This window comes from Chiloscyllium plagiosum, unplaced genomic scaffold, assembly GCF_037043375.1.
Source record: "Chiloscyllium plagiosum isolate Xiang-an unplaced genomic scaffold, Cpla_swu_hap1 HiC_scaffold_7, whole genome shotgun sequence".
Taxonomy (NCBI): domain Eukaryota; kingdom Metazoa; phylum Chordata; class Chondrichthyes; order Orectolobiformes; family Hemiscylliidae; genus Chiloscyllium; species Chiloscyllium plagiosum.
The window spans coordinates 21,417,804-21,431,068 of record NW_028270145.1 but is presented as its reverse complement, the minus strand read 5'-3'; the positions used below and the strand labels follow the sequence as shown (position 1 = coordinate 21,431,068).

At 41.1% G+C, this 13,265-nt stretch overlaps 1 protein-coding gene across 5 annotated transcripts in view; it reads right to left on the bottom strand.

Moving 5' to 3' along the window:
- Positions 1-10,719: 10,719 nt before the first annotated feature.
- Positions 10,720-13,265, bottom strand: part of ube2f (ubiquitin-conjugating enzyme E2F (putative)) — a 123,648-nt gene continuing 121,102 nt past the window's right edge. For all 5 annotated transcript variants that reach the window (XM_043693164.2, XM_087988816.1, XM_087988817.1 and 2 more), the window contains 2 exons: positions 12,732-12,794; positions 10,720-11,295 (listed from right to left, as the gene is read on the bottom strand). In XM_043693164.2, the coding sequence (XP_043549099.1) occupies positions 11,245-11,295; positions 12,732-12,794 (114 nt within the window). In that variant the 3' untranslated portion in view covers positions 10,720-11,244. The remainder of the gene's footprint in view (positions 11,296-12,731; positions 12,795-13,265) is intronic.

The following is a 13,265-nucleotide window of genomic DNA, read 5'->3' as shown; positions in this document are numbered from 1 at the left end:
GTCCTATTCGTATATCTATCTAGATGCCTTTTAAATGTTGCAATTGTACTAGCCTCTACCACTTTCTCTGGCAGTTCGTTCCATACACGTACCACCCTGTGTGAAAATATGGCCCCTTAGGTCTCTTATATTTTTCTCCTTCACCCTAAACCTATGCCCTCCAGTTCTGGACTCCCCCACCCCAATGAAGAGACTTTACCCTAACCATGCCTCTCATAATTTTATAAACCTCTATAAGGTCACCCTTCAGCCTCCAACACTCCAGGGAAAACAGCCCCAGCCTATTCAACCTCTCCCTATAGCTCAAATCTTCCAACCCTGGCAACATCCTTGTAAATCTTATCTGAATTCCAAAAGTGGCATAATGATGAGGGTTCACCAACACATTCCACCCTGACCTTAAATTTACCTGGACCATCTCTGACACCTCCCTCCCCTTCCTGGACCTCTCCATCTCCATTAATGACAACCGACTTGACACTGACATTTTTTACAAACCCATCGACTCCCACAGCTACCTGGATTACACCTCTTCCCACCCTACCTCTTGAAAAAATGCCATCCCGTATTCCCAATTCCTCTGCCTCCGCCGGATCTGCTCCCAGGAGGACCAGTTCCACCACAGAACACACCAGATGGCCTCCTTCTTTAGAGACCGCAATTTCCCTTCCCACGTGGTTAAAGATGCCCTCCAACGCATCTCGTCTACATCCCGCACCTCCGCCCTCAGAACCCACCCCTCCAACCGTAACAAGGACCGAACGCCCCTAGTGCTCACCTTCCACCCTACCAACCTTCACATAAACCAAATCATCCGCTGACGTTTCCGCCACCTCCAAAAAGACCCCACCACCAGGGATATATTTCCCTCCCCACTCCTTTCCGACTTCCACAAAGACCGGTCCCTCCGTGACTACCTGGTCAGGTCCACGCCCCCCCTCCCACCCTCCCATCCTGGCACTTTCCCCTGCCACCGCAGGAACTGTAAAACCTGCGCCCACACCTCCTCCCTCACCTCTATCCAAGGCCCTAAAGGAGCCTTCCACATCCATCAAAGTTTTACTTGCACATCCACTAATATCATTTATTGTATCTGTTGCTCCCGATGCGGTCTCCTCTACACTGGGGAGACTGGGCGCCTCCTAGCAGAGCGCTTTAGGGAACATCTCCGGGACACCCGCACCAATCAACCACATCGCCCCATGGCCCAGCATTTCAACTCCCCCTCCCACTCTGCCGAGGACATGGAGGTCCTGGGCCTCTTTCACCGCCGCTCCCTCACCACCAGACGCCTGGAGGAAGAACGCCTCATCTTCCGCCTCGGAACACTTCAACCCCAGGGCATCAATGTGGACTTCAACAGTTTCCTCATTTCCCCTTCCCCCACCTCACCCTAGTTCTAAACTTCCAGCTCAGCACTGTCCCCATGACTTGTCCGGACTTGTCCTACCTGCCTATCTCCTTTTCCACCTATCCACTCCACCCTCTCCTCCCTGACCTATCACCTTCATCCCCTCCCCCACTCACCCATTGTACTCTATGCTACTTTCTCCCCACCCCCACCCTCCTCTAGCTTATCTCTCCACGCTTCAGGCTCACTGCCTTTATTCCTGATGAAGGGCTTTTGCCCGAAACGTCGATTTCGAAGCTCCTTGGGATGCTGCCTGAACTGCTGTGCTCTTCCAGCACCACTGATCCAGAATCTGGTTTCCAGCATCTGCAGTCATTGTTTTTACCCATAATGATGAGGGTGCCTGGAACAAAAGGCAAAGGGAATGCTAAAGGTACTAGAGGATATAGATGCTGAAATTGGCATCAATGGTAAGCGCTAATAGTTGACAACAAACTTGAGCAGACCCCCAGTGGATGGAAGAGGCGGAAAGCAGACGGTGGTTATGAAGACGACATATGGATCAAAATCAAAATGGAAGCAAGTATTCATGGTCTGAAGTTGTTGAACTCGATGTTGAGTCCTGACGACTGTAAAAGTGCTTCAGTGGAAAACTAGGTGCTGTTCCTCCAGCTTGCAATGGGTTCACAGGAGCACTGCAGCAGACTTAGGATAGAAATGTTAGCATGAGAGCAAGGTGGTGTATTGTATTGAAATGGCAAATAACTGGAAGGTCAGAGCCATTTTTAAAAAAAATGCATGAGATGTGGGCATTCCTCGCTCAACCAACATTTATTGTCAATTCAAAATTGTCCAGAGAACAATTAAGAGTCAACTTAATTGTTGTGACTGAACAATATATGTTGGGTAGGTAAAAATGAGGGCTGCAGATGCTGGAAACCAGAGTCTGGATTAGAGTGGTGCTGGAAAAGCACAGTAGGTCAGGCAGCATCCAAGGAGCAGGAAAACCGACATTTTGGGCAAAAGCCCTTCATGCAAAAGCTCTATTCCTGATGAAAGGCTTTTGTCCGAAACATCGATTTTTCTGCTCCTTGGATGCTGCCAGTACATGTTGGGTAGACAAGGGAAGGAGTGCATATTTCCTTCCCTAAAGTACATTAGTGAACCAGATAGGTCTTTAAGACAATTGACAGTGGTCATATGGTTGCGGTACGCTAGCCTTTTCTATCCCCAGATTTTTGAATTCAAGTTGCAACACCTCTCATGGCGGGATTTAATCCCATCTACCCAAAACATTAGTCTAGATTTCTAAATTACTAATGCAATGACATTATCACCTCCCCTTCTCTGCTAGGTGACCACCCAATCTTTCTTTGGTTTCACTGATATGCAGACCATATTGTGAGCCGTTGACTCAATTGAAAGAGTTACAAGTGAATCACTTCTTCACCTAGACAGTGACTTCTTGAATAGTGAGGAGGGAGGAAGTTAAAGAGAGTGTTCCTGTGTGTGTGCGTGTGTGTGTGTGTGTGTGGTAGCACTGATGGAGGCATATCCCAGGATTGCAGAATAGGAACACTCTCTGCAGAATATTAGGACAGAGGAAGAGAAGATGTATCTTGTCGTGGCATCCTGTTGGAGCTGATGGAAATGGCAGAGGATTTTCCTGTGAATGCAAAGGCTGATGGGATGGAAAGTGACAACAATGGGAGGGGAAGGGACAACAGTAGAAGTATATGACCATAAGAACAGGAGTAGAAGGTAAGGCCATTCGGCCCATCGAGTCCACTCCTCCATTTAATCATGGCTGATAGGCATTTCAACGTCACTTACCCGCACTCTCCCTGTATCCCTTAATTCCTTACGAGATTAAGAATTTATCAATCTCTGCCTTGAAGACATTTGACATCCCGGCCTCCACTGTGCTCCATGGAAGTGAACTCCACAGGCCCACCACTCTCTGGCTGAAGAAATGTCTCCTCATTTCCGTTCTAAATTGAACCCCTCTAATTTTTGAGTGCGAGCAGCAGCGGAGGTAAGACGAACCCGAAAGTATAGAATGGGTTGTACTTGGCACAGAGCCCTGCTAACCATGATTAGGAAGGAGAAGAATCCTCTCGATGATAAAAGATATATCAGATGCACCTCTGTGGAAGTTGGCATCATTGGAACAGATGTGATGCAGATGGAGAAACTGGAACAATGGAATGGAGTTCTTGTATGCAGCACGTTGTGAAGGAGCTTAGTTAGTCAATGTAACTATGGCAGATGGCGGGTGTGTAATAGACATTGGTGGTCAGGGTTTCCATTTCTGGTGAAAAGAAGTCAAGGAAGGGAAGAAACAGAGATGGACAAGGTGAAGGCGAGAGAAGGATGGAAATTGGAAGCAATTTTCTATTTCAGATAATAGATGGGAGCAGTACCCATAATGTCATTAATATACTGGAGAAAAAGGTGAGAGTGGGGTAGGACTGGAACAAGGAACATTTTACATACTCCACAAAGACACAAGCATAATTAGGATCTACGTGGGCCCCTAGAGCCACACCATTGACTAGGAGAATGGGAGATGAATTAAAGAAGAAATTGAAGAGGACGTGGCAGGGACCCGAAAACTAGAAATTGTGGAACCAATCTAAGACATAAGAATCACGAATGAAAGTGGAAAGAGACCAAATGAGTGGTGTAAGATTTGAGTCAAGGTAGGAAGAAATAATTTCAGTGGGGTAAGAACAAGCTAAAGCAATGGATCTGCCAGTGGTCCTGTTTGTGGATTTTGGGAAATGTTAAAAGTAGGCTGTACAGGGTTGAGGAACTATGAAGTGAGATGATTTGGAGGGGAGCTCTGCAGAGGGGAGGAGGTCAATGACAGTCCTGAAACTAACAGCTAGATGTCCAGTGTTGGAGTCATGGTCCAGGGAAAAAACAGAATGAAGTGTCTGATGGTTTGTGCTCAGCCTCTGCAAGATAGGAGTTCAACATTCTCGATGACACAATACCATCCTTGTCAGGTTGGAAACAAAGTCAGGTCAGACCTGACAGAATGGAGTGCAGCATGTTAAGAGGCAGACAAGTTAAAGTGAGAGGTGAGCAAATAAAAAGTTGGCTGATGTCAACTGACAGTTCTTGAATATCAAATGTAGCTAACAGACTAGAAGGTAGAGGGTGGGTATTGGACATGGACCCAGGGTCCACGTAGGTGGCAGAGGATTTCTGTTGATATAAGAGGGCACAGAGATGAAGGAGAAAGAAGAACAGTTCAACATCATGCCGCTCCTGAAATTGAAGTGTGGTTTAAATCAATAAATCTTAGTCCTTTGCTGACCACAGACAGCATCAAGTTTTATTTCTCTGTTCATTCTTTGGATATAAACACAGCTTGAAAATTTGGCATAGCTTATGGTTGTCCCTGAAAATTATACTACAGTGAATAATCTAGGGAATTCTAGGACTGAGCCAGTGATGATGGGGATGATTTATATCAGGTCAGGAGAGTGTATGACCTGAATGGGAACTCGGAAGTGATTGTGTTCCAAGTTCCCACAACTAGGGAAGGGACAACAGACCTAGTTTTAGAAGGTCTTGTGGAAGAAGCCTTGCTGAGTTTTTGCAGTGAATGTTTGAGGTGGTGGATAAGATGCAAGCAAAAAGACTGATTTTTTTTTGAATGATGTCAAGCTTTGAGTGTAGTTAAGATTCTCAACATTGATCATGAACTCTTACTGACCACTGCACCACAACAACTATCTTTTTCCGTCTCAATCTCTCATTCTATCCCTGCAAATGATATACCAACATGATGCATGGCACATTTACCTTAAGTAAATGCTATTTTTACTATTTTATAGCCCATTCCTCATTCCTAAATCTTGTTTGGTTTGATTGCAACATGCTTTTGTGTAGCTAATGTTCCTCATCACTTATCAACTCAAGCCTGGTTGTTGTCCACGTTGGCAGACATAGTCTAGCATATTACCTGAGCTAATCCCTGTCCAATAATCGGCAGCAGGTTGATGAAAAAAAGAATAGCACCACCACTGATCTAATGAAGAGGAGAAGATCACTGATGAAGTAACTCAAGGTAGAGTGGCCAGGACACTACCCTGCCAGCAAAAAACTGAGCCAGAAATGATTGTTCACATGGTAGAAGTCAGTACTGTAGCTGCACTGGAACAACTTGGCTAGAAGCATAATTAGTTCTGGAGCAGAGATCTTTAACAATAAAGTGTGATGTTGAAGGAACTTGTAACTTTGCTGTGTCTCTGCACTCATCAGATTCTTGACAGCACCTGAAATAGTTCACATAGGGTTAAAGACTGCCATCTGTGATAGTGTGGGTATCAAGGAGAAAGCTAAGAAGAACCGATTACAGTATTCCAGACCTTTGGTTGAAGATAGTTGTGAATATTACAGCCTTTCCTTTTGTTTTCATGTGCTTGTTTCTGCTAACAATGAGAATGGGATGCATTTCTCTTCCCATTAATTGTCCTCCATAACTCTCAATTGGAAGTAGCAAAACCACAGAACTTTGATCTGATCCACTGGCTATGAGAATCACTTTGCACTATTGCATGGTTCTTCCACTGTGAAGAACACATGTAATCCTATGTTTTAAATTTACCAGATTAGTATTTCATTTTCAGGCATGCCTGGTGTTGCTCCCAATCAAACAATAATGTTACAGCTTTCTTTTTAAAATGAGCATTTCACTCTCAGTGGCAATGTATTCTACAACCTAATCCCCATTCACTATATCAGCACTTATGCAATTACAAAAAAAAAGTCTCACATCAGACATCTCTGCACATTGATCTATAGCCAGGAAGCGGAGGAGTGGTTCAAATTGATTTTGGGGCAATTCAGTGTGTACAAGGCTGACATATTACAATCAAGACAGCCAATACACAGACGCATGATAGAAATGAAAAATATGTCCTTGTCTCACACCATCACCCAGACCATGTTGCAAAGTGGTTCAGGAGCTGACTGGATCTCAACCAATTAGAATAATCGCAGTCAAGTTTAGACAGAGGTCCAGAAGGAAACAAACTTTCTGCATTTACATTAATGAAACAGCCGAGATAAGGTGAAACACATTGCTACTATTGGAGGGCTAGAACAATAATTGGAGCAGGATACAAAATCCAAGCGGATTTCTCCCAACATGACACTAGAATTGGAACAACTAATAGTCACTACAAAGTATCTTTTGATTAAAATTATCCACACCACATATAAAAGATACTCCAGTATTCTTCCATATTTAAGTCTACATTTTTGACACATAGAAGTACTTGGGAATAAAAAGACCTTGATGCTTGTTCAGCATTCAATGCATAATGCTCATTATATGCTTGCTAATAACGTAAAACAAATCGGTAGTAACTTGCAACAGATTGCTGAACAGACACAGTTCACCTTAAATATCTTCAAGGTGAAGATAATAGGAAATGATCAGATGATACGGCTTTCAATTTCTAACTTTTCAATGGTGGCTTATCTCATTATCAAAATAAATTATTTCTCTGTAATAAGAGGTCCGGTAACGAATTTGCAACAACCTTGATTGTTTGAGAGATCCAACTGGATGCCTGGACAACACAGCATTTTTAAGCAAATTAATCTTTCAATTTCAGTTATATTCTTATGGTCGATGAAAGTTGCAGCAAAGGTTATACTGATCAGAAAAACAGCTAACGGCATAGCAACCTTGGACAGAGACATTTATCAGAATGATAGAGTTTCAGGTTATCAGATGATTATGAGATCTCAGTTACCTTGAATTCCAGTAACATTCTCCAGCCTAAAGACTTAATTGACAGGCCAAGCAGGATGTGCAAAACTGGAGACACTGATAAGGGACATGAAAGGATAATTCAGCAAAATATCAGTTTTGAAGAATGACTACAAAAGAATGGTGCTGTTGGGAGAGGGGCAAGTTGAAGAGAGAGAGAGAGAGAGATATCTTCAAATTCAATCACGTCGATTTAGATTTAAAAAGTTTCAACTTCAAAATGGATCATGTGCGTCAGCTCAAGATTTCGCCATATGTGCTTATTCTCAATAGTAGTTCCATGCTTAATAGATCGTGAACATTCATTCATAATACAATAATTGTTAAGTATTGTTGAAAAAAAGACATAGAACATTACAGCAAAGTACAGGTCCTTCGACCCTCAATATTGCACCAATTTTTCATCTTGCATTTATCGAACCACATAAGAAAATCGAACCTCATAAGGGATACCAATTTATCCTGCATGAGAAAAAGGGTGCGATTCATTGGCAGATGGTTGTATTGCCATGAAGAATGCACTACCCAATGTTAATTGTTTAAATTTTAAAAAAAAAGGACTTCTGATTGGACAAATCTTGCCATGGAGAAGAAACTGGGGTCCAGCTGCTCCCCCAAGCTTCAGTTTATTTGAAAAGAGCACAATGCATGGATAAGTTCTGCTTGCAGAGGACAGAGCCCTCCGTATGCACATAAACATACGGAGCAATACTATTTTAAAGGAGTAACCTACAATTAAGAACTTTCATCCTCTAACGGTATAATCTCTTCACGTTATTTCCTGACTTAGTTTGCTTGTCCACTATCACAATGTTGGCATCACTCCTCAAGTGTTAGTGAAGAGAACCTTCTTGAATCTAGGCTGGTTGTCTCTTCACTGTGTCCTGCTCCAATGCCGAGGCACAGGCAAGATGCCTGCCTGGCTTACTCTGGTTTTCATTTGTCAAACTTTTTGATAGAATAGAGTAGCTTGCTTGGTCATTTCAGAACAGAGTTAAGATTCTTCAACATTGCTGTGGGTGTAGAATCACAACTGCATATTAACTCAAGAACATTAAAGTGAAGCTTCTGGGTTTTTACTACCATCCAACAGTTTCATGATTACTTTACTGATACCAGCCTTTTGTTCCAGTTTTCCCTGGCAGCCTAGAATACAAATTCATTCTTTGTTCTAGTAAAATAAACACTTCAATAAGACTTTTGGTCTTATGCATTAGTTGCTGAACATGAAGCTTAACATGTTGTAAATTAAAATTCTGTATCCCATGTCTCACTTACACTAGAACACGCTGTATCATCAGAAGTGTCTGTCTCATTTTTCTGTATTACTATATATTGGAGATGTTAACAATGTGCAATCTCATTATTTTGGTGGAAACAAAATATTTTAGTGCATAATTAATGCGATTAGCTTGACAGTGTTCATTGGTGATATTTACAGCATGTATTATACAGATTTTAAGTCATGTTGCTGTTTGTTTAGAAGTTATTCAATAATTCATATGTTTTAGTGTACATTGGAAATTTTAAGTACATTTTGGAAATTTAGTGCATAAAGTAATTTTACAATGTAGATTGGGGTAAGGTTTTGCTGTGTAAAGTGAAGTTGTTTTAGCACAAGTTGCTGCCTGATTTAATGTAAATTGGAGATATCCAGTGGCATTCTGGAGATGTTTACAATACAATATGGAATTATTTTCGTGAATATTGGAGTTGCTTTACTTTCAGTTGCTATTTGATCAATACTTATTGAAGCTTCTTTTCGTGCACACTGTACTAAACTTGCTGATTATTTGTCCCAGCTATTATAAATGATTAAGCAGGAAGGTGGGTGGTTCTAGACGGTTAAGATCATCTGTGCAACACTAGGGAATGACATTTTGATAAATGGGAGTATTTGGAGACACAATGATAATTTATCAGCAAAAATGTCACTATGCAGAACAAATAGGTAGAAATTTGCATGATAGCGGATCAAGATGGATGATAGCTGCTGATAAAATAATAAATCCAGCAGTACAGCTATTGATTTCTAACTTTTCAATTGTAGCTGATCTCACTATCAGTGTGATCTATCTTTTGTTATAACTCATTTGTAACAAGCCCTTGAGTATTTAAAAATCTAATTGACTGCATGCACAACACAGCATCTTATAAATGATTTATCTTACAACCTCACTGGGTATGGGGTTTGTATGCCTTTTGTGTGATGGTTAGATGAACATGGCAGGAGCAGGTTCTATTGACAGTCATAGGCAAAGGCAACCTGGGAAAGCTACATTCGTTAGGGATTTAACCCCTGAAGACCATAGTTGGTTAGAAGGCCTCTTTCGATTAATTGTCTCAAGTTGGCGCATCCAGTCTCACTTACACAAATCATTGGCAACTTGTTCAATTAGGATCACCTTTCCCATTAGCAGTTTGGTTTACAAAGTATCACAAACTAGACAGAAACACCACTAGCATCTAGTAACATATCTCAATTCATATGTATGAATTTGGAAGATTCAGACAATATGTTTTTGAAGCTACACACTGATTGAGAACCTTCATTTACAATCAACAAGATCACATGGAAGATTGCATGTTTTAGAGGACACTTACCAATAGTATGGATGAGGAGTTAGCCATTCGGTCCACTCGCCCATCTTCACCATCCTGCATGAAATGATGGTTGCTTGATCCAGAGTTTGATCCTGTTCCTCAGAAATCTCACTTTCCAAACATACTTTATACAATCCCCAAGAGGTACAAATCAGTTATGCAGTTCACTACTGTGGCAAGACAAGGCTGGAGGGGAGTCTTATTGGGGAGAAAAGGGGTTGCTCAGTGACAGAGAGGTCAGTAACACAAGGTGCTAGTGGGGAGAAGAGTTACCGAGGGGCAGTGTGAGAGACCTTGCTTAAAATAAGGAGAGATATAGTTAATAACACAGTACACTTAGTGTTGGGGGGGGGGGGAGGAAGGGGAATAGAGACGAATGAATTACGGTGGAATAGTGAGGGAGCTAAATTCATGTGAATAAAAATACAAATTGGTATCACAACATTGAGGAGGAGAATTTTCTGAGAAATAGTGAGAGACCTACATCAATGATACAATAATTGAGTGTGTACTGGCTGAATATTTGAGGTCATTTCTGTGTGTAGAAATGGTGGGCGAACCATTACTTGTGGGTCAAGATTCAGTGGAATAATGGTAGATGTGAGAGGCTCTTTGAATATCAAAGTAGACAGTTAACCAGCTGTTGAGGACAGTGCACTGCAGGGCAATGTCCACAGCTCAACACTTCAGCCATTGTGAGGACAGACATACACACTTATAGGAAACACTGTACACACTACATATGCATATATGCAAGTACATTATATACTACACATATAACAATATATATGCATGCATACAAGTGCACAACATATTTTTCACATTAGGAAATATATGTACTTATAAGTATGCCATATATATCTCACAGATATAAACCTTAGTTTCTGCTAGGGGATTACATTTTGCGAACAGATTCAATTCACATCTGCACCAACAGACTGACTTTATCAATTAATTGACCAAGTGGGAGTTATGGGACCAAGTAATATGTCCAATTTATTTAAGGCAGTGCCCCACCCGAGGATAGAGACACTGGCTCAAGTGTTGCTCACTGGATTTTCCACACACAGTTGTTTAATATTTGCAAGCCACATGCTGTTAATGCTTCAATTAAACACTTCTGTCTTAAGACACTTTGTTGCAAAATATTGTGGTTTCCATACCACACCAGATTACACTAGAAAAATGTCCATTTTGATTCACTCAGTAAAGAGACAGACTCCAGATGCTCTGTACAATCCTTATAATTGAAGAAAACTCGACTATTTTGCCACAATAAGAGTAATTATTCTTGAATCTTAGCCCAAAGTTGCCCATCACTTGCTGTACTGTATTGACGCTGAATTCAAAAATAGCACCAACAGCCTTTCTTCTTCATAACAACACTGTCACTGGACTGCCTCAATCCAGTGTTTAATTGATGATCGACATCAGAAGACAGAAGACTTGGCTTCTACAGCTTGAAGTAAAGTGTCTCATAAGGCAGTTCATCTGATCATCTTGCAAAGCGCTTAATATAATCCTGCACTTTACTCCGAAAATCCTCCTGCAGGAACAACACAAACAGTCAAACATCAAAGATGTTACATAACAGACTGGTGCTTATCCTTAATACAAAAGGCTGACTGGAAAAAAGGGGATCACTATAAATTGGGTAATTAGAGGCACACAGCTCAGTTGCCACTGGAGAGAAACATCCAGACTCAATAATCCTGACAAACTTAATTAGCATTCAATAAATTATTTGGTAATAAATTAAAATCAGTACGGGTTTCTTAAAAGTAAATTGTGTTTGATTAATTTGATTCAGTTTTGAGGAGGTAACTGAGAAGTCTGACTGAGTCATTGAAAGTCCATATATATTTTCACTGCAAAGACATTTGACAAAGTGTCATGTTCTAGACTAGTCAACAAAATCAAAGTGTAAGGGACTAAACGGACAGTGAAAATGTGGATACAAAATTTACTAAGGGATAGAAAAGACAGTGTGGCGATTGGTTATGTTTCAGACTAGAGGGAAGTAGTGTTCCTGAGGGTTTGGTTAAGAACCACTTTTCTTGTGGTGTGTGTAAATGACCTATGCTTAGATGTAACTTCAAAGCTCTCACAATGTTATAAACCTTGGAAATATAATAAATCAGGAGGAATATATGAACATATTTCAGAGACTGTGGATAGCTGTATGAAGTGGGCAGAGACATGGCAAACCAAATTTAACAAAATGCAGTAAGGTTGAAGTGATAAATATTTGCCAAGAAGTACAAGGATAGGCAATACAAACTAAATATTAAACGGGGTGCTGAAACAGAGTTCAGTAGTTAGTGTACATAAACCTTTACAATGGCAGGACAAATGATAAGCTGTGAGAGACCATGTGGAATCTTGGTTTTATGAATAGACAAAAGAGTGAGAAAGCAAGGAAATTTTGCCAAGCTTTCTCAGAAGGCTGGTTTGGTTTCCGCTGCAGCATTGTACCCAATTTTGGGCATGATATTTTAGGAAGCATGTCGAGGTTTGGGTGAGGGGACGGAGGACATTTACAGAATATGGTAGCAGTTTCGTGGAGATACCAGGGAAGCTGGGATTGTGTTCTTCTGTACAGGAAAGACTGATCAATTTGTTACAGACATTCAAAATCATGAACTTTTCTGATAGCACACACAAGTGAAAGCCACAAGCGAGCATTTATTGGTTAAAAGTTGTACATGTTCAGTGAGCTGAATGGCCACTTTTTATGCTGGATCATTATAAGATTCTATGATCCCAGTAACACTGCACACAGCAATTTTCACCATAAGAAAACAAGAGACCTTTTTCCAGAACCAAATAGATTACTCCACATATACCACTATACACTGATGACCCCTCCCTCACTTATATAACACTGCATAACCACACTTGTGCCTTCCCACTCCCCCCAACAGAAGGAGTTTACAGTTTGCCGTCTTTGGTGGTGTTCTCTTAGTACACAAACTGACCCACCTTGTCACGCAGATGTTGCTCTGCAGCTTCAATATTCAAGGGATCATCAAAATTCAAGAGATCCTATGACAGAGAGAAAAAAAAAAGAGAAATGTTGAAAGCTAGTAGAATTTTAAGGCCATTCATCTGACCAAAACTAAATGTACATTGGGCTATGTTCCAATAGTAGGGAATTCATGTCAGAAAGTGAAGAAATGCTGAACCACGCAGAGCAGGAGGCTGGTTCGTTCTGATGCTCTGCTCTACTAAATTAGCTGCTCTCAGCTGGGATCCAAACAGACATCATAATTCGATCTAACATCACAGTTCTCAAGAAATACTTGCCCATAGACGTTAAGGTGGAATCAAATTCAGATATGATGTGATGTTGCCACTAATCAAATCCATACTCATTCACTGGATTTGTACACCCAGAATTACTATGGGTTTGATGGTGCCTGCGGAACCACATCCTAGCAATGTATCCCTCCAAACCTGATACAATTCTAGCGTGTAACTCACTGCTAATAATGATTATTTTTGGTATTACTTGCT